The following is a 26,936-nucleotide window of genomic DNA, read 5'->3' on the forward strand; positions in this document are numbered from 1 at the left end:
AGGTACTTGCTCTGGTCACACAGGCAGTGAGGGTCAGGGCCAGGCTCAGGTCCCAGGTGAGGCGAGTGGTGGGCGGCCCCAGCACAGCTTTTGGCACGGGGGTTGGGGGGGGGTCCTTTCCCTCTGAGAAGCCAGGGAGATTCTCTTCTGGGTCCTAAATGGGCTCCTCCCCAGCTCTGAACTCTGAGCATCCCTCTGCCAGGAGAGACAAGGACAAGGTCATTGTTAACAAGCGTTTATTGTTAATAAAACCATGGTACATTTACAGTAAGTGACATTAATGTATAGTTACAGTATCATACAATATTACAGCAATAAAATAACGCCTGTCCCTTTGTACATCCTGCCCAAGCAGCTAGTAGAAAATATTTTCCAGGACTGCAAGCCCCCGGGCTTTACAAGGTGACCCAATGACACCTCCTGAAGTGCCTGGAGCTTTTGGTGAATAAATAGTTTCTAAGGTGTCCAGACAGCTGAAGACGACCACCCCCAGAGCAAGCTGTCCGAACGCTCCCCCAGTGTCTGGTCCATAAATACAGTGAGTGTCCAGGCCTGACGCTGTCTGCGTCCCAGGACACCCCGGAGCCCACGGTCAGGGCCAGCAGGGGAGGGGAGGTAGCAGAAGGTCCTCTGCCCCGGCCCTCTCCTTCCACCAAGGCCCTGGCCTGGAGATGCCCCAGACCTGCCGCTCCCACGGACACGGCTGGGCCCCCTCTCCAGTCCACCTGCGGGACTCAACTGGGGGACATTTAGAGCTCTGCTTCCTGAGCCCCCTGAGGCAGCCGAATCGAGGCCTGGGGCTTCAGAATCGACTCCTTTCCACTGGCCCCTAAAAACAGCAGCAAAACAAAAGCTGAGGCCACCAGGCTCCTCTTCTATACCCCACGCCGCACCCACTAGCTCAGATCCGAAGCTCTGGAGGCATCAGCTGGGGAACTGCCCCTACCACTGACCAAGGAGGCCTCTGTGGGCCAGCCACCAAAGACTGCAAAGTGACCTGGTGCAGGCGCCCCCAGCCCTGAAAAGCCTTTGAAGGGCACAGCCAGGGATGTGGGCAGCCTCTGACAGGACAGGGGAAGAGTGCCCGCTTTTGGCTGCCATGACCAGGGGCTCGGAGCACATTCTTACGTTCATAAGGATGCCCACACCCCGAGAGCCCCAGGCGAGACAGTCTGAGCTCTCGGGGAGAGCCTGGAGGGCATGGGCAGAAGCTGTTCACAGCAGAGGTGAGCTGGGATCAGCTGCTGCCCTCCAGGAGTCGGGCAGGGGCACCTGAGGGTGAGCACAGGGCAGCCCTCAAGGTGCAAACGGGGGTGGAGGGAGGGGCCACCTTTTGGCCACATCTGCCTGTTGCCCATCACGGGTTAGCTCTGGGGCAGAGGGGTTGAGGGTGGGGCTGCCCAGTGACAGGTGGGCTCAGGGCATGTCTGCCTGCCCAAGGACAGATGGATACCAGAGGGGACGTCTGAGGGAAGAGGGGAAACTGAGTCTTGTGAGCCTGGCTCCAAGAGAGCCCACACCCAGCCCCCACCCAGCCAGGCCCTGGCACGTTGACAGGCCCTGGGTATGCGCTGGGCCCGACACCCGGCTACACTTGCTCCCAGCCTTTCTGGTCCCTGGCTGCCAGGAGATAGGAGGCTGGGTGTGCCGACCAGCTGTGCCCCTCACACCCGGGAGGTGATGTAGACGGAGTGCACGCGCTCGGCCAGCGTGCTCTGCAGGTCCTGCAGTGGGTCCAGGCCCTGCACCTTGCTGCTCCGGCCGTAGATGAGCTGCCGGAAGGCGTCCTGCTCAAGCAGGGCCTTCATATGCTTCAGGAAGAAGCCCTCGCAGAACAGGGCCAGCTCAGGGGCATTGTGGATCTGTGGGCACAGGGGGAGGGGAGACCCATGCATGAGCACAGCCCACCCGAAACTGCCCTCACTTACCCACGGCCGAGGCCCAGCTCACGTGTGGGCCTGGGGGGGGGAGGCACTGCCTGTCTCTGCATCTTGAGGCCAGCTCCCCCTTATCTGGATTCTTCCTGCAAGCATCTCCTTCAAGTTGGACCAATCTGGCTTCAATCCCAGCTGTGCCACCAGGAAGGGCACTGAGGCCCTATTCTGGGCCCCACTGTCCTCTGCCTCGGTCTCACTGGGGCCGGCTTGTGGAATGGCAGGCATCCCATTGGACTAGAAGCTCCCTCACTAAGGGCAGGGATGGCAACTGTCTACTACCGATGTCCAGCGTCCAGCACAAGGCCCAGCAGGTGAGCGTTCATGTGGTGGACGCTCAGGAACTGTTTTAATGCAACCAACACCGCGTGCAGGTCTGGACCAGGCCCTGGGCGCCAGGTCTGAGGTCATGGTCTCCGCCATGCCCTTAGAGCTGATGCTGCAGTTCAGGGGAGACGGAGAAGCCGTGGAACCAAACAAGCAAGGCCACTGCAGAGAGCGGTCAGCGCCAAGGAGCCCGGAGGCCCGCTGCTCTCGTGAGGGCCTTGGGGAGGAGCTCTCCGGGGGCATGGTTATCACAGAGCCCTGGCGCAGGAACGGGCTGAGGAGAGAGGCCGCGTGGCCAGGTGGAGGGAGAGGAGGTGGCGGGAGGGGAGGTGGGGCAGGATCCCAGGGCCTCGAAAGCGTGAGAAGGGCTGGGTTGTCTTTAGTCTGCAAGTAGCAGGAAAGCTTCGGAGGGTTTACTCAGAGGGGTGACACAGTCTCAACGTTTCCAAAGAGCCTCAGGGACGGCAGGGCGGAAGCCAGGAAGCGGGGAGCCAGGCTGATGCAGTCGTCCAAGAGGGGACCGGGGAGGCGGACCGTCGGGGGGGAGCGTGGGGGAGGGGACCGTGGAGGGGGACCGTGGTGTGGGGGGCACCGTGGAGGTGGGGGGTGGGGAGACAGCCGATGCATCTCAGAGGTGGATGGCTTGGAGTGGGGAGATTTTAAAAAGATCAACTGTAACTCCTAAGTTTTGAGTCTGAGTAACAGAGCAGATGACGGAGACACCTGCTGAGATGGGGACGATTCTGGAGGACAGGCTGTGGGGCAAGTCAAGCAAGCCTGTGGAGTTGACTGACTCAGAGGCTCAGCCATTTGGCCTGGTTGCACAGCCCCATAGAGCACAGCTGGAATATAACTGGGATCCGCCTGGCCGGGAGCTGTGTGCTGCCCCAGGGACAGCAACAGCCCTGGGCTGCAGAGGCCGTTACTAACCCTCCACTGCCCTTCAAGCTGCCAGGCCACAGCCCCGAGGCAGCGAGGCCTGGGTGGAGCAGAGTGCAGGCCCTCACCTTAGCGTACTTGTAGGTGTTCACAGCACTCTCCACGCTGAGCATCTGGGAGCACAGGATCTCGCAGTGCCTCTGCAGGGCGTCCAGCTGGAACAAGCTGGCAGCTGACAGCAGCTGGTGGGGCGGCAAAGGCGGCCTTGGGTATGCAGGCCAGGCCCGGGCCCAGGCATCACGGAACAGGCAGCTGCCTCCTCCCACCCCAGGGGCCCTGCCCACCCCTGCCGGTCAAGTCTGATGGTCTTGATTCATCTCCAGCTTGGCCATCTGGGTATTTGCTGGGACAACTTGGGAGGCACAGGATGGATGACAGATGCTGGTTGGGATTTCTGACCTCAGGATGGCTTTATCAGTAAGCTACACACTGTCTACACAACCTTCCAGCCAGGTGCACGGCCAGCAGCACGTCGGGTTTCTAAGCAGTGACAGGTGAGTGGGCAGTCCAGGCGCCTTTTGCTTCTCCTGGGCTGCCCATCCACCTGGGGACCCCTTTCTACTCTCTGGGCTGGGTGCAAGGGGCAGGAGTCCCAGTCTCTCGGAGGGGCCCCTCCTATCACCCGAAGAGAAGGAACCTGCAGGGAATGGGAGGTCCTCATGGGAGCCACCTTTCCCCCTTGCCTCTCCAGATGCTGTTTCCGAGAGCAGGGTGAAGACCTGCGCACGAATCAGGCTGGAGACAGGCGTGGAGTGAATGGGGAGACGCAGTGGTGGGGTACAGCTCCCCTCCCGCACCAGACGAGAGCCTCACCTCCAGGACGTCGGCCGTGGGGATGTCCATGGACTCCGTCCCTCCATAGTACAGGTACTGCATCATGAGCTGCAGCAGGAAGAGGCCCCGGGTCAGCGCCAATGGAGCTGCAGCGCCCAGGCCTCCCTGGCCCCCAGGCCTCCCCGGCCCCCGGCCCTGTGTGTGTGGATCCCACAACTCGCTCATGCTGAGACTCAAACGTCTGTGTCTTCCCGGAGTGCAGCCTCTAGCAGTTAACTCCAAGATTCTCTCTCCCGACTTCCTGTGTGAATGACAAGTTCCTCCCACGGCATGGTTTCAAGTCAAGACTCATGACAGCCCCCGGAGCCCAGCAGGAGAGAGAGCATTCACAACGGGGGAAACTGAGGCCCAAGGAGGGAAGCTGACGGGGCCCAAGTCCCTCGGGTCTCCTGACTCCCACACCAGAGCACTTCTGGCACACCCGCACCACCCTGTCATTTCCTCTTTGACCTACAGTCTGAATATGGGGCCGGGAGGGAGGGAGGTGGGGCTTTGAGGCGACGACAGTCCTGGCTACTCTGAGAAGCCCACCTCAGACTTCCTCTCCATGCTGGGACTGCACAGTGGAGGTGAGAGCCAGACCCCAGCTCCCGCTGGATTCGCTCCTTGGAAAGAAAGCAGAGCCACGGGGTCTGCTCCAGAGGTCACCTTGCTGACGCCCAGACCCGCCTGGGGCTCTGGGGAGTGGAGGGCCCTGGGGTATCAGACTAAGTGGCCTTGGAGCGTGGGATCACGTCCAGTTCTGCTGAGGTCTAAGTTACAAACTCCGCCATCACGCTGGAGCCTGGGGAGGCTCCCAGGTGGAAAAAGAAAAACGATTCTCCCTGGTTGGCTGAAAAAATGGCCCCAGCAAGGAGCTGGCCAGCGTGTAAATAAACACGCTGCAGCCACACAGTTGGGCTCTGTCAGGCCCGGGCCCAGGCAGGAGCAGCAGAGGGTCTAGGGTAAGGAGCCCACGCTCGGGGCACAGGAGCTAGGAGAGGAGCTGAGAGATGGCCCAGGGCCGGCCGGGCGACATCAGGCCCTCCCCACCGAGGACTGGGCTCCCATGGGCCTTCTGCAGCCCCTGTGGGAACTCCTGCTGTAATCTGAACAACCACAATGACAGCATGTGTCCACCTGTCCCTCTAGGCGCTGTGCACCTTGGCGGGCCACACCTGGGTTCCTCTGCTGTCCCCACGCTGGGCGCTGAGTGGGTGCTCGGCCCACCACCAGCTGTAGATGTTCAAGGCGGAGGACCCTCGCCCAGGACTCTGCTAAGGGCTGGCCTTGGGTGTGGGCCAGGAGACACCAGAACCTGCAACCCCTTCCTGGGCGGACGGTGGCCTCCCGCTGCATTTCTGGGGCTGGTTTTGGCAAGGTCCAGCAGCAACAGCATGTGGCTCTCCCTGAGGTCGTCTGAATGCATGTGAGTCCACAGAAGTCAGGCGAGAATTGCTCCCTGGGTGCCTGGCTGGCAGGCAGAGGTAGATTAATTTTGCAAAGCCTGACAGTTCCCAGGCAGGACGGGCTCGTCTGCCCCCACAGCAGGCAGCCTGCGGGGCTGGGCAGCTGCTCCCAGGGGACCCAGGGGGCTGGCTGCAGAGGCAGCAGCGTTTGCTTCCACCCTGGGTAGGCCACCAGGAAACCACCTGTGGGACGCCACAGACACTGCAGGGACAGGCCGGGGGACAAAAGCCATGTCAGAAAGGCACAGCTTTGCCCCGGGTTTAGTCGGCGGTGACCTTGGCGAGTGTCTAGACCCATGCTGTCTGATGCAGCAGCTACTTGCTGTATGTGGCTTCTGAGCATTTGAGATGTGATGGGTCTGAACTGAGATGTGCTATAAGTGTCAAATACACACTGGAGTTCAAACACTTAAGATGAAAAAAGAAGGTAGAATATTTCATTAATTTTTGTATATTCATATGTTGAAACCATAAGATTTTGGTTACACTGGGTTAAATATATTAAAATTAATTCCACCTGCTTCTTTTTACTTTTCATGTGGCTACTAGGAAAAGTTAAGTTACACATGTGGCTCGCTTTCTCTACTAGGCAACACTGCTTGGACCTGCTCCTTCCTCCAGAAGACAAAGGTCGTGACGACCCCTCCCAGTGCTGAGAGCCCACAGGTACCGGGGGGCTGCTCTGACGCCTCCGGCTGTTAGGGAACCCTGCCCTGGGCGGCCAGCTTCATGCTGACCTGACCCCTCCAAGGCCCAGAAGGCAGGAGCCGACGTGCAGAGGCACCATCTGAAGTGGTACTCCCCCGTGATGGCGGAGTTCTGCCCCAGAGAACCCACGGGCAAGGCCAGTGGCTACCATCGCCCAGGCCCATGCGTGCCACGGATGTCAGCCTGTTGTCCCTGTCTACCTCCTAACAACCCTGAGAAGTCATCAAGGCTGGTTGACTGTCCTGGCCTGGGGACCCCCCTGCCCTGGTGAGCAAATGCAGACTTGATGGGCAGCTACACAGCAGTGGCTACCCACGTGTCCTGCCCCGACTCCCAGCCAATCCCTGCTGCCCCTCCCGCACCGCCTCCCGTGTCTGACCCCAGCACGCTCCAGCTCACCTGGACTTTGGCTTCTTAGTCAAACAAGTTTCTAGAGCTGCCCTCCCCACAGTGAGTCTGGCTCAAGGGACGGGAAGGAGGGAAGGGGAGATACTCCCACCCCTCTGTTGCCCCTGCCAGACGCTGGGCCTCACTCCCATCCCGTTGTCAGTCACAGAGTCCTACCCACTCTCCCCTCATACACTCCCCTCCATCCCGCTGCCGCTAACTGGTCAACATCGTCATCAGCTGGATTTCTCAACAGCCTCCTAACTGGTCCCCTGCCTGCAGTCAGGCCCCCTCCAATCCCTTCCTCACCTCCCAGAGTGACCTTTGTACAGGCAAACTTGATCCTCCCCCACATCCTAGGTTTGCATCCTGGCTCTATCACTTCCCAGCTGTGTGACCCTGGGCAAGTTACTCAACTTCTCTGTGCCTCTGACTCCTCCTCTACCAAGAGGGGATGATGATATATACCTATGCCTCCCAAGACTTTCCTGTGAAGCATAACTGAGGACAGAGACACAGCACTTGGAGCCATGCTGGCTCAGTGTCAGTGACGACGATGACTATTCTGTAGCTGTTCGGGTTAAAGCGCTTCACGCTGTGGCTCCTTGGGGCAGCTCAGACTCATTTCTGGAGGTTCTTCTGACCCGCTGCCTGGACCAGGCCAGAGGGCGTTCTTGACCATGCTGTGGTCTCTGGCTTTGGGGCTTGGCACACGCCATTCCCTCTGCCTGGGACTCCTGACAACGGGCGAGCTGCCCTGCTCCTTGAGAGCCCAGGAGACTTCCCTACTCCTCCCCACTCTGGGCTAGACGCCCCTCTCCTGCATCCCAGGGCCTCCCCGACCCCACCCACCCCGTGGCTTCATAATCCTGCCCCCAGAGGACGGGCCCCCGTCCCGTGCACTGCCGTCTCCACAGCTCCTGGAAATGGCCACGTGTTAGACCAGCACTAGAGCGAGACGGGAGAGGACCGAGCTGGTGCAGATGGCAGCTTCTCGTGCTTCTCAGACTCAGATCTCTCCCATCAGGTCACAAACCCATCCTGCGCAGGGCCAGCTCCTGCGCCTACACACCGGCTGCCTCGTGGCCTCAGCTCCTAAGGCTCACCCCTGCAGCCTGGGGCCCCACAGTCACCACTTCCCAGACAGCAGCTCTCCAGTGGGCTCAGCTGAGATCCCAGCCATGCTCCTCCTCCAGACCTTGCGGCCACGGCTGGCAGCCGGGCCTCAGAAGTTTCCATTATGCAACCTCTGATGTCCTCCAAAGCCTGGAGATCACAAGACCTGACCTTGACCTTCCACGCCCAGGATGGGCTCATCTCGGCCTCTTCTGCTTGGCCACCACGGCTGGTCCAACGTGGGACAAGTGACACGGCCCACACCAGGGCTCCACAAACCACGTGCACACTTCCCACCCGGGGTCTCATGGACGCGGGAGCTCGGGTGGGATGAGGGTCTGCATTTGCAATAGGCGCTCAGGCAGCACCCCTGTTGCCGGGAGCTCGCTCCGAGGAACGAGGGCTCACACACGTGTGTGGTGTGTGCCTGTCCTCGCACGTCTGTGAGTCCAGCCAGCAGCTGGAGCTCAGGAGCCGCAGGCCACAAGAGAACAGCTACTCTGCCTGGGAGACCCGGACACGCCAGCCCGACCGTTGATCCCGCAGAAAACAGGGGCACTGGGATGGACGGGAAGGGAGGATGGACGCACAGCTGCCCGGCAGCCCAGACAGGCAGAGCCCGGCGGCACGGCCGAGGCGTGCGGGCGCCACCCCACACACCTGGAAGATGTGGTACTTCATGTCGCTGATCTCGATGGTTTTGCTGTTGTCGCCGTCGTGTTCCGATTTATTCGTCATCAGCGTCTTGAACCTGGACCAAAGGAAAAGGAACAAGGCGGGTCTTGAATGCGACCTTCGCTCCACAACTGTGCCGCAATGGCACCATCCGTCACCTGGCCCACCCCCAGGAGATGGAGCATTTAAAAATTACCGCCGTGCTCCTAAAATAATTCTTGGCAAGTGACGTTTTACGTGGTCGGGGCTGACGGCTGGGCTGAGCCCCGTTCTGTCCCCACTGCCCCCAGAGGGAATGACCGTGATGCCTGTGGCCGGAAGATTGACCCTTCGTCCCAGAATATTTGGTTTCTAATCATCCAAAGCAGTAACTCGACCAGAAAGAATGCACTCAGAGCTCCTCCTGGAGAGCCTGGCTCCGCGCTGCCGTCCACGCCTCGGTGCAGGGGGGCTCTGCTGCCAGCGACCACGCTCTGCAGGGCAGGGCTCCTCCCCAGCACGCCACTGTCCCCTCATGTGAACCAAGCCCCCCCCACCCCCAGGGCTGGGACTCCGTGACCCGAGGAGGCCACCCACCTGTTGGAAGCTGTCACCAGCAGGACTTTGTGCGCATAGAACAGCTTGCCTTCCACCAGGAAGGTCACGTCTGACATCTCCTTGTTGTTCAAAAAGTGTGGGTCTGCCAGGAGGGAAGAGAGCAGGGCGGTGACCGGCAAGCCCCCTCGGGTTCTCTGACGTGTGCTGAGGTGTGCGTAGGGGGCAGGGGGATACGAAGGTGAGAAGCAGAGAAACTGAGGCCAGGGCCTTGGCGCTTGGCAATGGGAAAGGAAGACCAAGATGAGAGGGAGAGAAAGAGGAGGAAAGATGGGGCGGGAGATCTGGAAAGTGTGGGTGGCGGGTGGGGACAGGCCCTCACCGAGTCTGGCCGGCAGGGTCTTCCGGATCTCGGGAATGCTGGGGATGGGCGTGCTGCCGTAGCAGTGTGTGAAGATGGCAGCCAGCTGCTGGATGACTGAGTCATTCTGGGGGGAGGCAGAGAGAGGGCCTGTGAGCCCGCGCCCGCCGCGGCGTGTGTGTCCAGCCACAGCCGTGTCAGGCTAACTTCAGGAGTCCAGGCCAGGATGAGCGCAGCTGCTGTCTTCCGCTCCTGCCGGGTGTGGCTCCGCAGGAGAGGCCAGTTCCTGCATCACCGATTCCCCACGTTGCTCTTCTGGCCCCAGCCCAGACACACCCACAGCCTCTGCCCTCTGCAGCAGACAGCACGAGTCCGGGGGTGGGGGGGGCGTCCACCTGTGTGTGGGGCGGTGCCTGCGTCCGTCCGTGTGTGGGGCATGTCCCTGCATCTGTCTGCCTGTGTGTTAGTCTATGTGTCCATCGTGTGGTCTGGGTCAGGGCTGTGGGCTCTGGAACCCAGCGCTCTCGGACCAGGGGTGGGGACCTGCCTGGCGACACTCACTTTGCTGGTCTTGAGGATGTCGAACATGAGCTGCAAGCCCTCGGTCACCAGCTCCTCGTTGTACTCCTCCTCTTTGATGGAGCTGAAGTCCCGTAGGAGGCTCTGCACCACCGAGTACCGTGACTGGGAGAAGGAGGTCCTCAGAGACTCGATCCACACATGCAGCTTCCAGGGGACACCTGGGCCCAAGCAGGGGAGGGGCGGGCTGTCATTCTCCTGAGTCCTGGTCCCATTCCTGCACGCAGCCTAACGAAGGCCTCGTGAGAGGTCGGAGGGGCTCCAGGCCCTCATCAGACAAGGGGCAGGGAGCCCAAGCTCTTTGTCCCAGCACCCATACTGGCCCCATGGCTCGCCGGGCCTGGAATTACTGGCTGGGAGGGCCCATTAATTATGGGCAGTGGCCAGGTGGACTTGGATGCCTAGAAAATATGCAGGGCGCTCAAGGACAGGTGGCCCCCATGCCTATGCCATCACGGAGGGCTTCACCAGCACCCAGGTCACCGGTCGTCAGCACACGTCCAGTGCACGTATTACTGTTTACCAGCTCCCTGGAGCGTGTCAGTGGGGACACAGAGCAATTTAAAACTACTCTGTGAAGGCTGCGACCAAAACGAGTTGTGTTCCTGGTAATTAGAGAGAGAGCGTCTCACCCCCAGCCTCACTGTGGATTAAGAAAAAGGACCGGTGGCATTCCCCACCAGACGTGATGACATGGGTTAGCATCCTCGGTTGACCGACTGTAGGTGGGAGTGACATCCCATTTTACAGTGGAGAACACTGAGGCTGATGTGCGAGAAGGTCACATGGCCTCCTGCTGTCTTGGCCCAGGACTAGGTGCTGTCGTCGTGGCCCCCGTCATAGTAATGCAGCGACCACCAGGCACTGAGCGCTCGCTGGGAGCCGGCACCCGCCCTGGCCTTCACGTGACTCCACATTCTTAGGTAAGGATCATCCGCGCCAGCAGAGGTGGCACAGCCAGGGTCCCAGCAGGTCTGTCTGTCTGTCTGACTAGCCTTCCTGGAGGAGAGGAGGAGTCCACAGACTCACAGACCCGGGGAGGGCAAGGGGTTGGCCGAGTGGCAGAGAGCATCGAGCCGACGGGAAGTGCTGACTCAGAGCTACAGAGGGCCCCAGTGCTGCGCATCCCAGGGCTGTGGCAGGGGGACGAGGGCCTGAGGGCACAGGGCTAAGGCCGCAGCCTTGAGACGCGTCCCTGCTGAGGACTACCTGAGGCTCAGGCGTCTTCAGTCCTGGCCGTCGTCCGCCAGGCCTGGGCAGGCCGTGCCCAGCCGTGCCCAGCCGCCCCGCCACCCCGGCCCTTCTCTGGCCTATGGAAGAGCAGCAGGAGGCGCGCGTGGACACGCAGACGCGCGGGCCCTCACCCAGCGTCCTCAGCTCCATGGTGATGTCCACGTAGCCGTGCTCCGCGCTGTGGTACATGGCTTCCTGCAGGGCCTTCGTGCGTGGCCGGCTCAGGCGCACGGGCCCCTCGCTGCCGCTGCCCTGGCTGGTCGTGCCGCCCTCCTCCACGCCCTCAGCCAGGATCTCCTCCAGGGACAGCACATCTGCTTTGGCCTGCTGCGGCTGCGTCAGGAGCTTCCTCAGGACGTTCCTGCGGGCCGAGGGATGAGGAGGCGGTGCCTGAGGTCCCCGCCACAGACGGTGTCCACCCAAGCTGCCCTGCAGTGCCCCATGGCCCAGACGAGCTGCTACGGAGCATCTGTGGGCACACAGCACTCGTGGTCTTCCCCTTCCAGGCAGGCTGGGCCAGGGCTCCCAGCGCCCCCACTCGACACCTGGGGGAGAAGGGGAGGGTATGGGGCACCCCCTCCCTCTGCCGTCCTGGCACTGCCGAGAAGTCACGGGCTTTGGGGCCAAGTGTGCCCTGCCATCCTGGCTGTGTGACCTCAGACAGGTTGTTCTGCCTCTCTGAGCCCTGAGTGCTTCATCGTCTGTCGGACAGGGCGTCAGCATCATCCTCTCCCGGGGGTAATGTGAGGCCAATGTGCTGGCATTGAATGCAGAGCCTGATACACAGCAGCCCTCCTAACAGCAGCCAACTTTACACACGTGACAGTGTCTGAAACACCGGACAGGCTGATACTCACGTGTTCCCCTCCCTTCCACTAAGCGTGAAGTGGGGTGCCGGTTGCACAGAATTCACTCTTACATACGACGGGGCCAGTGTTAGACTAGGCGGAGCACGTTGTTTACCACTGTGTTGAAACCCACCCACAGGGCATGAACGCGTCTTGCTCAAGGTCACAGGGGGCAGGAGTGCAGACTCAGACGTAGGACTTCCGGCCCACGTCCCAGGCTCTTTCTGTCACATCCTGTGGCCTGAGGCTTTGGGATGGCTGCAGCCTGGGTGGCCCAAAGGCCACCTGGGGGCCAGGCCCCTCCCCACTCTGTGACGGAGGCTAGGCTGTGCCAGGGAGCCAAGTTTGTGGCCCAGAGCCTCCCTGAGGGACCGGGGTCACCCCCACGGGGTCAGGCAGCTGTAGCTTTGCTAGCTCCACAGGTCACGGAGCCCCAGCTTGTGGCAGGCGCTGGTGTGTGAGGGTGAGCCAGCCGCCGTGCCTACTCCAGAGGGGATGGAGAAGCAGAGCAGCAGACAGGCCGCCTCCAGGCAGGGTGCCGCGGCTGCCCAGCGGAGCCGGCCACCTGAGGCCCGTGCAGGCTGGGCAGAAGGTGCGGCAGGCCCCCGCAGGAGCGCAGTGGCTGTGGGCCGGCCCTTCTCCACCTTCCACTAACCGCCTCTGCGTCTCCTGCCCCGCGACCGCCTCACGGCTCCGGGCCATCCGCTGCCCCGCCACACCCCTGGGCAGGCCTGGCCCCACAAAGCCGGGTCCACCATCTGCTCTTGGAACGGGATGTGATTTCCCGCAGAGCCGCCGGGAGCTTCCCGGCAGAGCCAGATTCTCTGTGGAAGGCCCTGGAGTGCCAAGGCCACGGTGGCACGGAGCCGCCGAGCCGGGCCGGCGCAGAGTAGAGTCTTACGGGAAACGGGAGAGACTGCCCTGGGCGTCAGGAGACCCCGGCCAGTCCCAGGTCTGCAAGGAAGGAGCTGTGGGGCCTCCATGGGACCGGCCCTCAGCGTCTCCAGGCCCTCCAACCTCTGGGGCCCCTGTGGGAGGGGAGGACCTGCCTCTCTTTCTGGCTGGCTCGCCCGCAAGCCCTCCGTCTCTGGAAAGATCTGTAGACCTAGCTCGTCTGCTCCCCGTTGGGGAATCGAGGCTCCGAGAGCCTGTTTCATGCCCACATCACACAGGCAGGCCGCCTGGGTGGGTACCTGTGGCCGTGGGCAGCCGAGTGGCTGAAGCAGTTCATATCCTCGTGGAGGGAGGAGGCCATGCCGTTGGCTTCGAGCATGCTGAGAAGGGGGTCAGCGCCTCGGCTCAGCAACAAGCTGACCAGCTCATAGTTCCCTAAAAGAAAGGCAGGCGGAGGGTGCTGACACCATCCACACCACTGTGCCCCTCTGCTGGTCCCGCCTGTGCGCCGAGCTCAGCAGAAACACTGATGGATGTGGCCAGGGGACCCCCAAACAGCCTGGAAGGAGGGTTTCAAGGCTCCCGCAGGGGTCTGAGTGTGTGGCCAAATGTCTAGAACAGGCCCACCAACCTGGGTGACACTGCGGGGAAGGGCAGGCAGAGCCTGTGGGTACCTACCAGCTGCAGAGGCCAGCTGCAGGGGCGTCTCCGCGTAGCTGTCCTCGCCGCCGTTCACCGCCGAGCCCTCCACGTGGGCACCAGCGTCCAGCAGCAACTGCCAGGGCACAGGGGGGACACGTCAGTGTGCAGGAGGGCCTGGCATGTGCACAGGAGAGGCCTCATGGGACCGGCCTTTAGCCTCCTCCAGGCTGCTGACCAACACCCAGCTCCCCCAGGCAGCCCCAGAACCAGAACTTTAGAACCCCCCGGTGACCCTCAGGGCTCCGAGTTTCTAGAATCATCACCTCCACTCTTGTGGCCTTGGACCCAGCCCCTAAGCTGTGGGGACCTCTGAGCTCTTTCTCTCTTTCAAATGCTTTCCCACCAACTAGGTGCAGTGACCTGGAGATGAGCGGAACAGAAAGTATTGCCCCCCCCCATCTACTGGGGGAAACTGAGGCTCTGGGAGGCAGCAGAGGTCATGGGGAAGGCACAGGTGTTAGAATCAGAAAGAGCTGAGTGCCAGTGCTGGCCGCCAGCCAGTGAGCGACGGAGGGCAGGCACCTGGCCTCTGCGAGCCCCAGTCTCCCCTCTGGGAAATGGGAAGAGGCCTGCCTCGCAGCATTGCTGGGACTGTGGGGGACGCTGCCCCACTCCACGGGGCTCCAGGACTCACAGCTCCCTGGGTCCTCACCAGAGAGCGTCGATGGGCACCCCCGGCTGGGAGCAGACCTCACTGTCGGTGACTCAGGCCCCCCTTCCAGCAGGGGCCTCGCCAGGGCACGGAGGGGCAGGGCTGACACCCCGGGCGGCTCGGGGGCAGGGTGTTGTCTGCCCCGTCCCAACAGGCGCCTTTCAGCTCCTCCCTGGCCGGTGGCGGGAGAGCTATCTTCCATCCCTCCCAGGCTTCTGAAGACCAGAGCCTCCTCAGAGCCCGCGTGTGGCAATCCAGGGGCCCCCGCCCTCAGCCCGACACCAGGCGTGGGGGCCGGCTGCCCTCTCGGCCTCCCTCCAGTGCGTGGGGAGTGGGGGAGCAGTCGGCCAGGAACCCCGTGCAGCCAGCATGCCAGGGAGGCAGAGGTGGGGGCACCAGGCCAGGCCGGCGCCGTGCAGCCCTGCAGGCCGCCGCGGCTGGGTGTGAATTGGCTCGGGTCCTGAAGACGGCAGTCACTGAAAAGCAGGCTGACACAGCAGCCTGCCGGGTGACCACCATCTCTCGAGTCACTACTGTAGGCCAGGGCTCTGCTGACAGCGAGGAGTCAGCCGGACACGACCCCGCCCGGGGAGGACCACAATCTAGCGGACGGCAAGGGCGCTAGCCCAGCTCCCAGGAAGGAGGGCCACAGCCCTCTAGAACAGGAGTCCGGGAGTCGAGGGGCAGTGTGGCCAGCGCCCCAGCTGGGCTGGACACTGCTCTCCGACAGCTTCCACTTCTAGGCCTGATCCCTGCCCTCATGCCAGCACAGCCAGCTGGGCCAAGGTGGGCCCGACATGGCGTGGCTCACCAGGTGAGCTATGCCCATCCGAGTCCTCTCTCAGGACCCGGGGGACGGAGAGACTGAGCCTGTCGATGGGGAGGGGCAGAACAGGAAGGACACAGCGACACCAAGCTGGCTCCACGGGGAGCTCATGGAGCAGGAAAAGCTGAGGGTCAGATGGACGCTTGGAGGAGAGAAGACTGGGCACGTTCACACAGATTCCAGCATGCCCTGAGACTCGCCGACAGACACAGAGGTGCCAGCCAGCCTGGCACTGCGGGCACCTAACGTCCCACACGTGTCTTTGCACTGATGCCCTCTCCGTGCGGTGAACCAGGTGGGCCAGCCTTAAGCAGCGCCTCTGCCATCTCTGATTCCAGGCAGCCGCTCACTCAGGCGAGACTGGGGCTACGCTTGGGGCCCAGTCCACCTGGCAATCCGAGGGCACACTGTGCGCCCGGCAGGAGCTCACCTGGACTACAGAGATGTGTCCATGCAGCACAGCAAACGTCAGCGGCGTCCAGTGCCGGCTGTCGGGGTGAATGGAGGGATGCCTGGGAGAGCTGCTGGGAACCTGCAACACCACGAACCACCAGTGAGGGACACAGGCTCCTGAGCTAAGCAGGCACCCTGCAGGGAGGGTGACTAGGAGTCCACTCAAGTGCTTTCTGCAGTGAACTAGTAATGTCTGCCTCGAGCGCCACGTGGAAAAGGCTCAGAGGATGTTCAGTTAGCAGTGTCTGCCCTGAGCAGAGACATGGCAGAGAGGGAACACTTTCTGCCTCAGAGCGAGAAGTATCTGGGATGGCAGGGACGGCTGGAGTTAGGCTGGTAAAGAGGAACGGTGTTATGGTAACAGAATTACGGCCATTCTCTCCATTCAACTCCCCCTCAGCTCACTTCCTCTCAGAGAGAAAGCCCAAATCTTGAGGAAGAATCCTCTTTGCTACCTGTGATCTCCAGGCATGTCACAGCTCTAGCCCTCGGAGCCACATCTACCCAGTTGTCCACAACAGTGCACGCAGCTCGGCTGACGGAGACCCTGGGGCTTCTCTTGCTGGGTTGGGGCCGAGGTGCAGCTCGTTGGGCCCACTCACCTGGATGTCCAGGTTTGCTCCAGCATCAATCAACATCTGGACCATTGCTTCGTCCCCAGCAGCACAGGCGTACATCAGCGGCGTCATACCCTACGTGAATCAAACGCAGACGCTACACCGTCTGGAAACAGAGCACGGGACGCGTATCCCACAGGCCTGGTCCCCAGCCCACTCCACCCGGCCGCTCATCCTGAGCAACCCTGTGCCTTGTGCTCGGCCAGGAGGCCCTCCTAGGCCCCGTGGACAGACGACACCAGAAGGATGAGCAGGGACATCTCCATGAGCACCGCAGGACACGAGGTGAGGAGCACAGGCCCCACAGCCAGACTCAGTCAAAGAACACCTCTGCACGGGGAGCTGTGCACTTGGTTCAAGTCACTGCACCTCTCTGTGCCTCAGTGTCTTCATCTGTACAACGGGAGGAACAGTATCTCCCTCGCAGGACTGTTGTAGAGTATGAGTTACTCTGTACACGGGGCTCAGTGCGGAGGAAGCTCACCTTAAGAGCTAATTAGTTAGAATACCCGACAACTCTGTCTCCGACATCACGTCTCACGGCCACATCCTCACCCACGGTGTGAAGTCCCTTAGCTGCACTCTCTCATTTCAGCACCTAAGACCCTACTGGGGAGGCCCATCATTCCCATTTTACAGATGAGGAGCAGAGACAGGGGTTAACTTGCCAAGGCCAGACGACGAGCGAGAAGCAGCAGTGGGACAGAAGCCAGGCGCCCTGAGCCGCGATGCTCGCCTTCGAGGGGCTCCGGAGGGAGGAGGGTCTGACTTGACCGTCTCTTGTGACTGGGTGTCAGCTTTTCTGAAAGCGGGCCCAGGCCCTCCCGGAGGTTAGGTGGGCGGTCCCGGGGGCTGCCTCCTGCCGGGAGCCCTCCTCCGTGGCCAGGAGCAGCAGGGCAGTGCGGAAGGCGTTACTCCGCAGCTGGACGCTGGGGCGCGTGTGTCTGGAGCCCTGCGGTGTTATTTATTAGGTTGTTTGTGTGTAGACAAGATCTCCTTACCTCATCAAGCCTTGTCTCATGCCCAGAGATAAGGAAACAGCCTGAGACTGACCCTGGGAGAGGACCGCTGGCCAGAGAGCCCTGTGGACACGAGGCGAGGAGCAGGCAGGGCCTGGCTCTTGGAGGAGAGCCGCTGCCACCGAGAGAGGGTGTGACTGCTCATCCCCCTGCTCACACCTGACTGCTCTTCTCGCCACACATCTGGACACAATTCGGAGTTTAAACCAGGCTGCGAGCCTAGGAGGAGAACTGCTCCTCCCTGCTGGCCCCGTGCGCACCCAGGGACATAAGGAGGCTGGTCAACAGCTGCAGGGACGCCATTGTCACCAGCACACGGGCCGCAAGGCGAGAATGTGCATTTAGTGAGCAACGCCTGTGTGCCAGCGGCAAAGTCTCACAAGAACCTGTGGGGCGGGGACTACCATCCTCCGTGTTGGAGGCAGGGAAACTGAGGCTCAGAGAGGTAGAGTAGCCAGTCTGAGATTGCACAGCTATGATGTGGCAGACTAAAACCCAGGTCTGTCTACAGCAAAGGCCACGGGCTCCACCCCTGTGCTACCGAGGATGGAGAGCCCTCCCCCAGGATGAAGGCTCCTGCACAGCCCAGGGACCTGAGCTGACAGAGGTGCCTCTGCCACCCAGCCTGTCACAGCTCTGCAGCAGCACCCTCAGCCTTGCGGCCCCCCGTCCCTGCACGTGCCCCCTGGCCTCAGCGCACACGCCCCGGGCGGAGGCCTGTCGAAGCCCGCTCTGGCCGCGTGGTCGCCGGGCGCTTCCTCACGCCCTGCAGGGCGCTGTCCCCTTAGGCGGGAGCGCTCCCTAACCCGCAGTTGTCTTCTGTGCCCCAGCCTGCTATGTGGGCTCGCAGACCACAGCGCCATCGCCCACGGGGAGTCCTCACAAAACAGCGCCCGATGAACAAACCGGACATCCTGCAGCGGCCAAAAGCCCGGGTCAGGCTACCCGGGTCCTCCCAATGCAGCTCTGCTCCCCGCTGGTGGGGTGACCCCAGGGAAACCAACGTCTCTGAGCTTAGCTTCCTCAAGCCAACACTCGGCTAATGACAGCAGCTATGTCACAGGGCTGCCGGCAGGGCCGAGCGCGTACCTGTGCACGGCGCTTAGAGCGTGGCCTGGGCATCGCAAGTGTGACGCGACGGCGGCCGCTCCAGCGAGACACACAAAGCAAGCAAAAGACTCAAGTCAAACTACGCACAACTGTAAATCCCCTCCCACACGTCCCGTTCTGGCTTCCTCCTACTCCTGAGCACTTCTCTGTGTTTCACGTGCTCACGTTTCTCAGCATCTGTGCCCCGCTGGGACGCCCACCCCTTGAAGGCAGGGTCTCTGCGGCCGGCGCGGTGCAGGCCCACACGACGCTCTCCTACAAGTCTTAGCGACCGTTATCCACAGCCTGAGGTCAAGCGGGTTCCTCTGGCCTCTTCCTAGCCCTGCACCGTCTGGGACAGTCTCCAGCCTTCCAGGGAGGGGAAGCAGCTCCCCGTTACAGAGGTTTTCCATGGGGTCCTAGGGAAGCTTTCAAGCTGACACCCCACCTGGAACAGGCAGGGCAGAATTCAGGAGGCAGCCCTCCTCTTAGAAGCACAGAGCTGAGCAGGTCTCACGTTTGGGATGGGAAGGGCCCTGCCACCAACTCCGGCAGTCACGAATCCCCGATTTAGGTCCCTAAGCCTGATGAGCGGAGCTCTCAGGACGTACCTGGTCATCCATGGTGTTAACCCCGTCCGGGCCCAGGGCCTCGATCGCCTGGTTGATGAGGTCCGTCCTGCCGCAGCTGAGCATGCGGAAGCCCAGGTCCTGGTGGAATCTCTCAGCAGCCGCTCGGGCATCCAGCCTCCGGAAGGAACTGGAACAGCACTCAGGCCTGCGCAGGAGAGACCCAGGTGTGTGAGTGCGGCTGTGTGAGGACCCCTTCTGCCGGGACGCTGCCTCTCCACGGGACGCGACAGAGCTGTGAGAGGCGGACATGTGGCGTGAGCACGGGATTGGGGGAAGGACTGGGAACTTCTATCTGATCAGCTGGCCTCGTCACGTTCAGTGACATGAAGAGCACACACTTCTGATGTTCTACAAACACGTGAAGACGGTCTCTGAGCTCCTGAGAGCTGTCAACTGTCAGGAAACAAAGTCCCGTCTACAATAATCTATTGGGGTCTGCCCCAGGAGGAGAGGCTCCGGCCGGGGTTCAGGCCACAGCGCTTGGTTGTACACTTTCTGCCTGGAGAAGGCCACGCTCAGTCTAACGAACACCACTGCAGCCAAGTTCCAGCTCTTGGCTCTGCATCGTCTCCCCTTGTGGCCTCCTGGTGAGGCCCAGAAGTTCAGGAGAGACGGTGGAGAGTGGCCCAGAGTCCCACTGCAGTCAAGCATCCTGCCAAGGAGAGTCACAGACAAAACCTGCGTCTACACAGGGTGCGTCTATACAGGGTACACCACAGGCTTCCAGTAGGTGGCTTCAGCCTGGAGCCATGTTTAGGCCAAAGCATAGAAAGTTTATGTCCCAGAATGTGGTTCCATTTGCCATGGAGACAGAGGACGCCATAACTGGGGTTGGGCAGAGGGTCAAAAAAAGGACAGCCAGAGGGAACCTTCTCTGCAACGACTTCAGGAGAGCAGTCCGACACAAGGGAGCCACAGGTGGAGGAAGTTAAGAGCCAGGCTGGGGCCACATGGACCTGGGCTCCAATTTGGGCGTGGCCACTTTGCCGGCTGAGTATCTCAGGCCAGTTAGTGTCCCTCTCTGATCCTCAACTTCTCCATCTAATACGGGTGTTTTAGCCCCTTCTTCTCTAAAACGGTCACGAAGACCAAGATAATGCACATCAAAAGGAAGGGCTCAGCACAGTGCCTGTACCCAGGAGTACTCAGGAAAATGGGGAAATCATGGGAAGAGAGGAAAGAGAGGGCCCACTTCTGTTGCTCACCCCCAAAACAGCCCAAAGAGTCAGACCGTGAGAGCTCTCCTGCCCAATCCAAACGTGTGTGCTCTGCGTCCCAGACAGCACAGCAGCCAAGGCCCAGGGCGGCTGGTTCTGAGGCTTGCGTGGGCCGCCCTCTCTCGGCCCCCGGGAGGTTTGCGGGGGGCTGGGCACGAAAGCCGGGACCCTCCTGCCTCACTCCTCCCAGGTCTCCCCCTGGCTCCGTACTTGAGCTGCCGGGGCTCACAGTCCAGGCCGGGCAGCAGCAGCCGGGCCGCCTGCCGGATGTCGCCGCTGTCCACGGTGAGGCTGCGGCGGTGCTCTGCGTAGGTGATGGCCACGCGCATCCACTCCATCAGAGGCGGCAGCAGCAGGAAGGGCCTGCGAGGCAGCAGAGAGAGGTCAGGCCGGCCGGGCGCTCCCGGAGGGCAGAGGGGCCCCTTCAGCACACGCACGCTTGGAGTGCGGCCACGGAGGCGGGTCACCCGTAACCCTCAGGTCCTGACCCTCCCCCACAGGGACCCCGATTTGTCCCATTCCACAGAAACTTTGTCACGGGTCAGAGGGAATTCCCGTCACGGGCCACGCGCAGACCCGAGGGCCTTCAGTGGCCAGTGGAAGAAGGGGTTTGCCGGTGTGCGGACTGGGGACTCCAGCCCCTTCCAAAGACTTCAGGTGGGGGCTCTGGGTGCCCCTCTCTGCAGAGGGGAGAGACCACCTCCTGGGTAGCAGGGCAAAGAGGTGAACTGAGCCCGGCTCCAGCCATGCACAGTGGCTCCCTCCTTGCTGTGAACACCCGGGCCTGTTTCCCTCGTCTGTGAGACGGCGTGACACCTGCTCCCCAGGCTGTGGAAGGCCCACTGAGACAGCACCCGCCACCCCGGACGAGCCTCCTGACAGCACACCTGCCTCACCAGCACCTGGGCTGAGGTGGCCTGACATCGCTTTCCGTGGCGGGCCAGGGTTGCCCCAGCTTGGCACCCCAAGTCCCACGAGGAGGAAGGGTCCCAGGGGCCCATGTAACTCCAAGGACCCACGGCCACGGCTGGGGCAGTAGACGGACACAGGGAAGGCCGTTCAGCAAGGCCACTGAGCAGCAAGCTCCAGGGAGCCCCTCACGAGGTAGTCCAAGTGTCACCAGGGGGCGCCATTCGCACGCGCCGTGCCCAGCACCCTGGCCTTCAGCAACACAGAGGTGCTGCCACCCAGGCTCCCGTCCCAACCCACCCCCCCAGGGTCCGCTCAGTATGGAGGGCAGCTCTCCTCTTGTCCTCCACCAGTTCTGGCACATCTCCCGCCGTGGAGCCATCCTCAGGAGACCACCCCGCAGTCACAGAGCTCAATGCAGAGGCCCCGATGGCCAGTCCTCGGGTCCTGACTCAGGGGACCCCCGGCCTGCTCTGTGCAAGGACCTCCGTTCTGTGTCCTTGGCGCCCCCGACACCGTCCTCAGGCCACCTATCTCAGGTTTCCCAAAGTGTTAAAAGCTTCTCTCCTTGAAGGCAAAGGATGCTTTATTTATTTTTTTAAACAAAATAATTACACGGGATCTTGGAGGTGATTCATTTGGAGTTCTTTTGATGTCCTGGTTCTGTCACTTCAGAAAATATATCTGGGTCTGAGTCCTGTGGCTGGCGCACTGAGCACTGGTCGGTGTGGTGAGGCGGCCCGGGCAGGAAAGCCCGGCCAGTGGTGGCCTTCGAGGACCCCTCACCCACCCAGCCCGGCTCACCTTGCACCAGGATGCCCCAGCCCGGGCACTCGTGGTGCTCAAGGCAACCTTGCCCGTTCCGTCTTCCTCATGAGTATGAACCAGCTCTCATCTCAGCCTGTCCAGATCCCACTCATCCTTCCAAGCTCAGTTCCAATGCCACCCCTTTCCAGAAGGCTTCCTGGATCCCCTCTCTTCCTGCTCCAAGATCCCTCACAACTCTGTCTTCCAGCAGTGAATGTGTCTCATCTTCCTGACTAGGCTGTTCCTCTGCTCAGGACAGGAACGATGCCTTCCTCTTCTCTGCATTCTCCAAAATATGTCCAGCATGGGGCCTAGACACCACAGGTCCTCAATAAACGTTTGCGGAATGACTGCAAGGACGGCTGAGTATAACGCAGCTGAGAACTTAGTATAAGGCATCCAAGTTTTCAGCTCTGGGCTAGTCATGTTTCTGCCTAGAAAAAAACAGTGTATAATTTTCAAGGGCACAGTGCTGACTAATTAGGGTGGGAAGTCAGGACTCTAGGGCGCTAAGTTGTAGGATCTAGGAAGGACCAACAACTCATTTGTGAATTACCCCTCTTTTGTCAGTCCTTCTGATCCAAGGGGAAGCCTTTTATCAAAACCACCAGCACGGCAGACTGAAGGGGAAACAAGAAGAGAGTTCGTGGACTTGCCAGCCATTCTTCCCCACTATGGCCCACAGCTAAGACCAAGTGCCCAGAGTGGCCACTGAAGCTCTAAGTGGCCCCCCACTGCCCCAGGAGAAGTCCCCGAGGGGACTCAGGGAACTGTGAAGTCTAATCAGTAGGGGCCGTGACTCATTTTCCTGCCTCGTGCCTCTTACATCTTGGCCATGACAGAAGGCATCACTGATACCTCGGTGGGCAGACCCTGGGGATTGGCTCATTCAGCCTCCAGGATACCATCTTAGCTGGAGACATGGAGAAAGTTAGCCAGAAACTACATTTCCCAGACTCCTCTGCAGCTGGAGCTCTGGATGCAGATTAGGTGTCACCATTAAGATGCAGCTGCACGAGATCTGGTAAATGGACCTGAGGTGGAGACCACCTCAGTGTCTCCTCTGTCTGTTTCTGCCGGCAAGCCAGATCATGACACATGAGGCCCCTTTCTTTTTCCTGCAGAGCCTTCCAGTGTCCATTTCCACCTTCCTGGGTGCTTCAGAGCAGGGGCTGTGCTATTGAAAGCAACAGTGAAGACTTCTTGATTCCAGCCCCAAACCTGAACTAGACTCCCGAGGGGCTGTCTCAGAGGGAGCAGCCCCTGATGAATGAGTACTGCACTTTCCTTGAAGTCATTCCTGGAGGCTCAGTCTTGACCTGCTCCTTGAGCCCTCCACTGATCCTGCTTCCCTTCCTCTCAAGGCGCCCAGGATGGGTCTTGTTTCCCAAATTGAACACTGACTGATATTCTCAACATACAGAAATTCTCCAGGGATAAGACTGATCCTCTGCCTCTGGGGCGGTGGCTGGTGCCACCTGTCTGAAAACAAGGCCATGCCAGCCCCTAAACTGATTTCTTCAAGCCTTTCTCCTCGGTCTACCCACTTCCCTGGCCTGTGGCCCGTGGGAAGGTAAAATGGCAAGCAATTCACGGACTTTGTCGGTAACATCCTTCCCTTGGTCTGTGGGTTCCACGCTACTATTTCCTTTCTGGTAATTTCAGCTGTCCTATTGGGCATGCCGAGAAGCTGGCCTGCATTTCTGGACTTTCTGGAAACTCCCTATAAAAACTCCCATCCGCACTGGCCATGACTGTGTCCTAACTCCAGGGTGAAAGGGCTCCAGAGGAGCAAGGCGAGGACCGACGACGTTATGTGCTGTCCCCAGGGCCCTCTGCTTTGTGCCTTCTCAAAGAAAAAGGCTGTTTCCCTCTTCCTGCCTTTCCCCCAGGCTGAGTTTGGGCCCTCAGCCTTTCAGTGCCGGGTACCGGGGTGCCAGGGTCCGCAGGGCTGCAGGAGGGCAGGGGGGCCAGAGCTGAAGGAGCCCCCTTTGCTTGGCTCTTCTGCTGCCGCCGAGCTCCCCATTTGCTGGGTCTGTCAGAAGAGCAGTTCTTGAGAGTTTGGGTCTCAGGATGCCCTTTGCACCCTTACAAATCACTGAGGCCCCCGGAGAGCATTCGTTTACGTGTGTTGTTCTGTCACTGTTTACTGTATCAGCAATTAAAACAGCAAATGTCACAACATCTGAATGCACAAGCTCACATCCCATCAATGTGACACCATCATCACATGTCACACAGCCTCTGAAAACTCCCGAGGACACTTGGGAGAACATGAGAGTGAAAAGGTAAATAGCATCTTATTATTATGAAAATAATTTTGACCCTATGGGCTCCTGGAAAGCCTCTGGGACCCCAGGGGTCCCCAGGCCACACTTTGAGGACTGCTGCCTTAGACAAACGTAGCAGATCCCTAAGATGAGGCTGCTCCCGGGCTGGCAGGCAGCAGTGGGCGTGGGGCTGGGGTTCTGGCCCTGGTGGCACACGGTCTGACCGGTTCTAGAGTGGCATATGCTTTGCATGCACACTCCTGGCCCAGGGATCTGAGGATCCCACACTACATGCTCACTGAGAGCAAGCTCTAGTTTCCTGGAAGCAACTAAACTGGCTTTGCAATCTTGGGGAGATCATTACCCTCTCTGGGCCTGTTTGTCTATTAAAGAAGGGGTGGCTCAAGTCAGTGGTTTCTAAAGATCCTCTTTTGTGAGAACCTCTCTTGCTGTATTTCAGACTCCACACGACACAGCTGTACCTACGGTGCAGTGCTGGAGAGCACGGGCTCTGCAGGGAGGCCCTGGCTGGCCTCTAGAGGATCCCAGAGAATTAGACTGGGATCCTACACAAGCTGCCACACCTCTTCAGCCTCAGCTGCCCACCAGCGAAATGGGCACCTCCTAAGACGGCAGAAGTCTGTACAGAAAGTACTCGACACAGCATTTGGCACATGGTGAGTTATTGATAAGGGTGAGCTGTTATCATCATATCAGTATCTACATAATAGCAAACAAGGCTGTGGGAATCTGGCCCTGTGAAATGCCTCGGCTCCAACCTTCTTCAAGTCCAGCTGACTCCCTCGCCCTACCCCCAGCCCAGCAAGTACAAACACGTACGGCTTGCGGAAGCCTGCCAGCAAGCTGCCCGCCACCCACTCCACCCCAGCTCGTAAACAGACACAAATGCAGCCTCGACATCCAGTGTGATCTGGGAACTGTTTCTGGCAGGACAGGCTCTGGGCCTGGGCAGTCAAGGACCTCACACAGGGGAAGGGGCGACGACAAGGAATGCGAACCCAGGGTGCCAGGGCATGAGCATGTGACGGGATGAGGGGGTGGGCAGGGACACTGCCAGGGAGCTGCACCCCCCGCATGCCCCAACTGCTGTTGGTGGCTGAACCTACAAAACACCACACACACGCATGCAAACGCATCCGGTTGGGTCGCTGCTGTGACAAACGAAGCCACTTCAAAGGGCCATCGACTGGTAGCATTTGCCTTTGTGTTGTCACGTGGGGGAGTCCAGGAAACACGGCAGTGCAAACTGGGCTTTCACGTGAAGAGGGTGGGAACTCCCTGACACCTCCTCTCAGGTGCTAGGGGAGGGGAGGGAAGAGAGGCCAGGAGGCCCAGGCCCAGTTCAGCAGCAACAAGGAGACCAGACCCGTGGGTTCTGACTCGGTTTCTCTTCATCTCTCTTTAAATGAATCACACAGATGAGCCTGAGTCCATCAAGCCGGTGGTCTCAGAAGGCCCTTCGACAGGAGCAGACCTGCAAAAGCCATTTTTCCCCATTAAACAAATGAAAGAGAATAAATTTCTTTAGGCCTTGGTTTTAAGAGGTCCCTGAAGCCTGGAAAAAAAAATAAACCCTGCCCGCTCAGCAAGCATATGATTTATTGGGATTACAGTCCTATAAGCGGTGTCTTAACAACGGGGAACAGGAAACGCCTCCAATTTCCAGCTCAAAGCAGGCTCTGTTCTTCCTTGAGGGGGCAGGGCCTTCGCGGGGACCAGGCTGGCAGACGGGGTGCAGGTCTGTACTCGGAGGCCGGGCGCACGACTGAGCCCCAGGCACGAGAAGGCCTTGTGCCCCTGTGAGTCTGGGGCCGGCAGGTCTGTCCACTCTGGCCCACCCATGAGGTACTTGGTGTGAGCACTCACACAGACCCCGGACATGCACCCCGGCTAGGCAGGGCCTCGAGACCCAGCCTGACTTCACTCCTGGGACAATGGGGGTCTCGTTTCTTAACCTCCACCCCTGGCAGGGAGCACAGAGGGCTCTAGGACGCAGGCCTGCTCCAGGGTGGGGAAGGCCGTGACGCCTCAGGCTTGTTCCCTAACGAGGTCACCGCGTCTCGGGTAAGCTCAGCCCACCGCCTATGAGCACCCAAGTGCAGGAAAGGACTCGCACAGGGGCCAGCCGGAGAGCTGAGATGACAACGAGGGAGGGGGCCGCCGGATGTCTCCCACCCTCAGCCCTAAGTTCTTCCACTGACTTTGCCCCACCTTCAGTGGAACCATGCCAAGCACAGGGGTGGGTCTGCTGTGGGCACGCTGCTCCCACGCCCCTCTCCACGTGCAGTCTGGGCTGGGCTGGCGGGTGCACCGTCACGAGCCTGTGAAGATGCCTAGCTTTTCCCAATCAGATGATGGCTCCTGGAGCAGAGCCTTCCCTGGGAAGGTTAAGGTCAGCTCTGAGGCCCTCGCCACAGGAGAGCCACCATGGCTGAACACCAGGCCGAAACTTCCATGGAGAATAAATCTGACACTGTTCCAGCAATGGCAGATGCCACCCGCAGCAGAAAGGAAAAGCACCTCTAGTCTGTTCACATCCTGGACATTTCTCTAGAACTGCTCGGTACACAGAATGCTCTGGCCCGGCTGGAGTCCGAGCTGGGCAGGCGCCTCTCTTCGGACCCCCAGGCCTGTCTTGTCTGGTAGCCCCGCTGCCTCGGAACCTGGAGCTGAGCTGTGGCAGAGGCTCCGCGTGGGGTCAGGAGACTTCTGCAGAGGTGGGGCTCAGGGCTCTCTGTGGGGGAAATATGCTTTCTGATTGAGACTCATCTGGTACAGATTAGAGGCACCACACAAACCTCCACTTTCCCAGATATGCATGTGGATATAAACTGAGAGCACAGCACGTCGGGGTCAGCGGTGGGTGAGCTCCCTGCCTCCTCCCGGTGGTGGCCCTTCAGGCCCC

General features: G+C 60.4%; 2 protein-coding genes across 8 annotated transcripts in view; one reads left to right on the forward strand and one right to left on the reverse strand.

Annotated features, from left to right (window-relative positions):
* The window catches only part of NAT10 (N-acetyltransferase 10), a 45,293-nt gene extending 39,290 nt beyond the window's left edge, over positions 1–6,003 (forward strand). For all 4 annotated transcript variants that reach the window (XM_070564695.1, XM_070564705.1, XM_070564710.1 and 1 more), the window contains one exon: positions 3,892–6,003. The gene's annotated coding sequence lies outside the window, so the exon portion shown is untranslated. The remainder of the gene's footprint in view (positions 1–3,891) is intronic.
* ABTB2 (ankyrin repeat and BTB domain containing 2) overlaps positions 220–26,936 on the reverse strand; it is a 164,198-nt gene continuing 137,481 nt past the window's right edge. For all 4 annotated transcript variants that reach the window (XM_070564714.1, XM_070564713.1, XM_070564715.1 and 1 more), the window contains 14 exons: positions 20,235–20,387; positions 18,787–18,952; positions 16,053–16,142; positions 15,428–15,529; positions 13,496–13,592; positions 13,117–13,252; positions 11,207–11,436; positions 9,825–10,003; positions 9,285–9,390; positions 8,945–9,047; positions 8,354–8,444; positions 4,014–4,082; positions 3,269–3,382; positions 220–1,862 (listed from right to left, as the gene is read on the reverse strand). In XM_070564714.1, coding sequence (XP_070420815.1) covers positions 1,665–1,862; positions 3,269–3,382; positions 4,014–4,082; positions 8,354–8,444; positions 8,945–9,047; positions 9,285–9,390; positions 9,825–10,003; positions 11,207–11,436; positions 13,117–13,252; positions 13,496–13,592; positions 15,428–15,529; positions 16,053–16,142; positions 18,787–18,952; positions 20,235–20,387 — 1,834 coding nt within the window. In that variant the 3' untranslated portion in view covers positions 220–1,664. The remainder of the gene's footprint in view (positions 1,863–3,268; positions 3,383–4,013; positions 4,083–8,353; positions 8,445–8,944; positions 9,048–9,284; positions 9,391–9,824; positions 10,004–11,206; positions 11,437–13,116; positions 13,253–13,495; positions 13,593–15,427; positions 15,530–16,052; positions 16,143–18,786; positions 18,953–20,234; positions 20,388–26,936) is intronic.

This window comes from Equus przewalskii, chromosome 11, assembly GCF_037783145.1.
Source record: "Equus przewalskii isolate Varuska chromosome 11, EquPr2, whole genome shotgun sequence".
NCBI classification, from domain to species: Eukaryota; Metazoa; Chordata; class Mammalia; order Perissodactyla; family Equidae; genus Equus; species Equus przewalskii.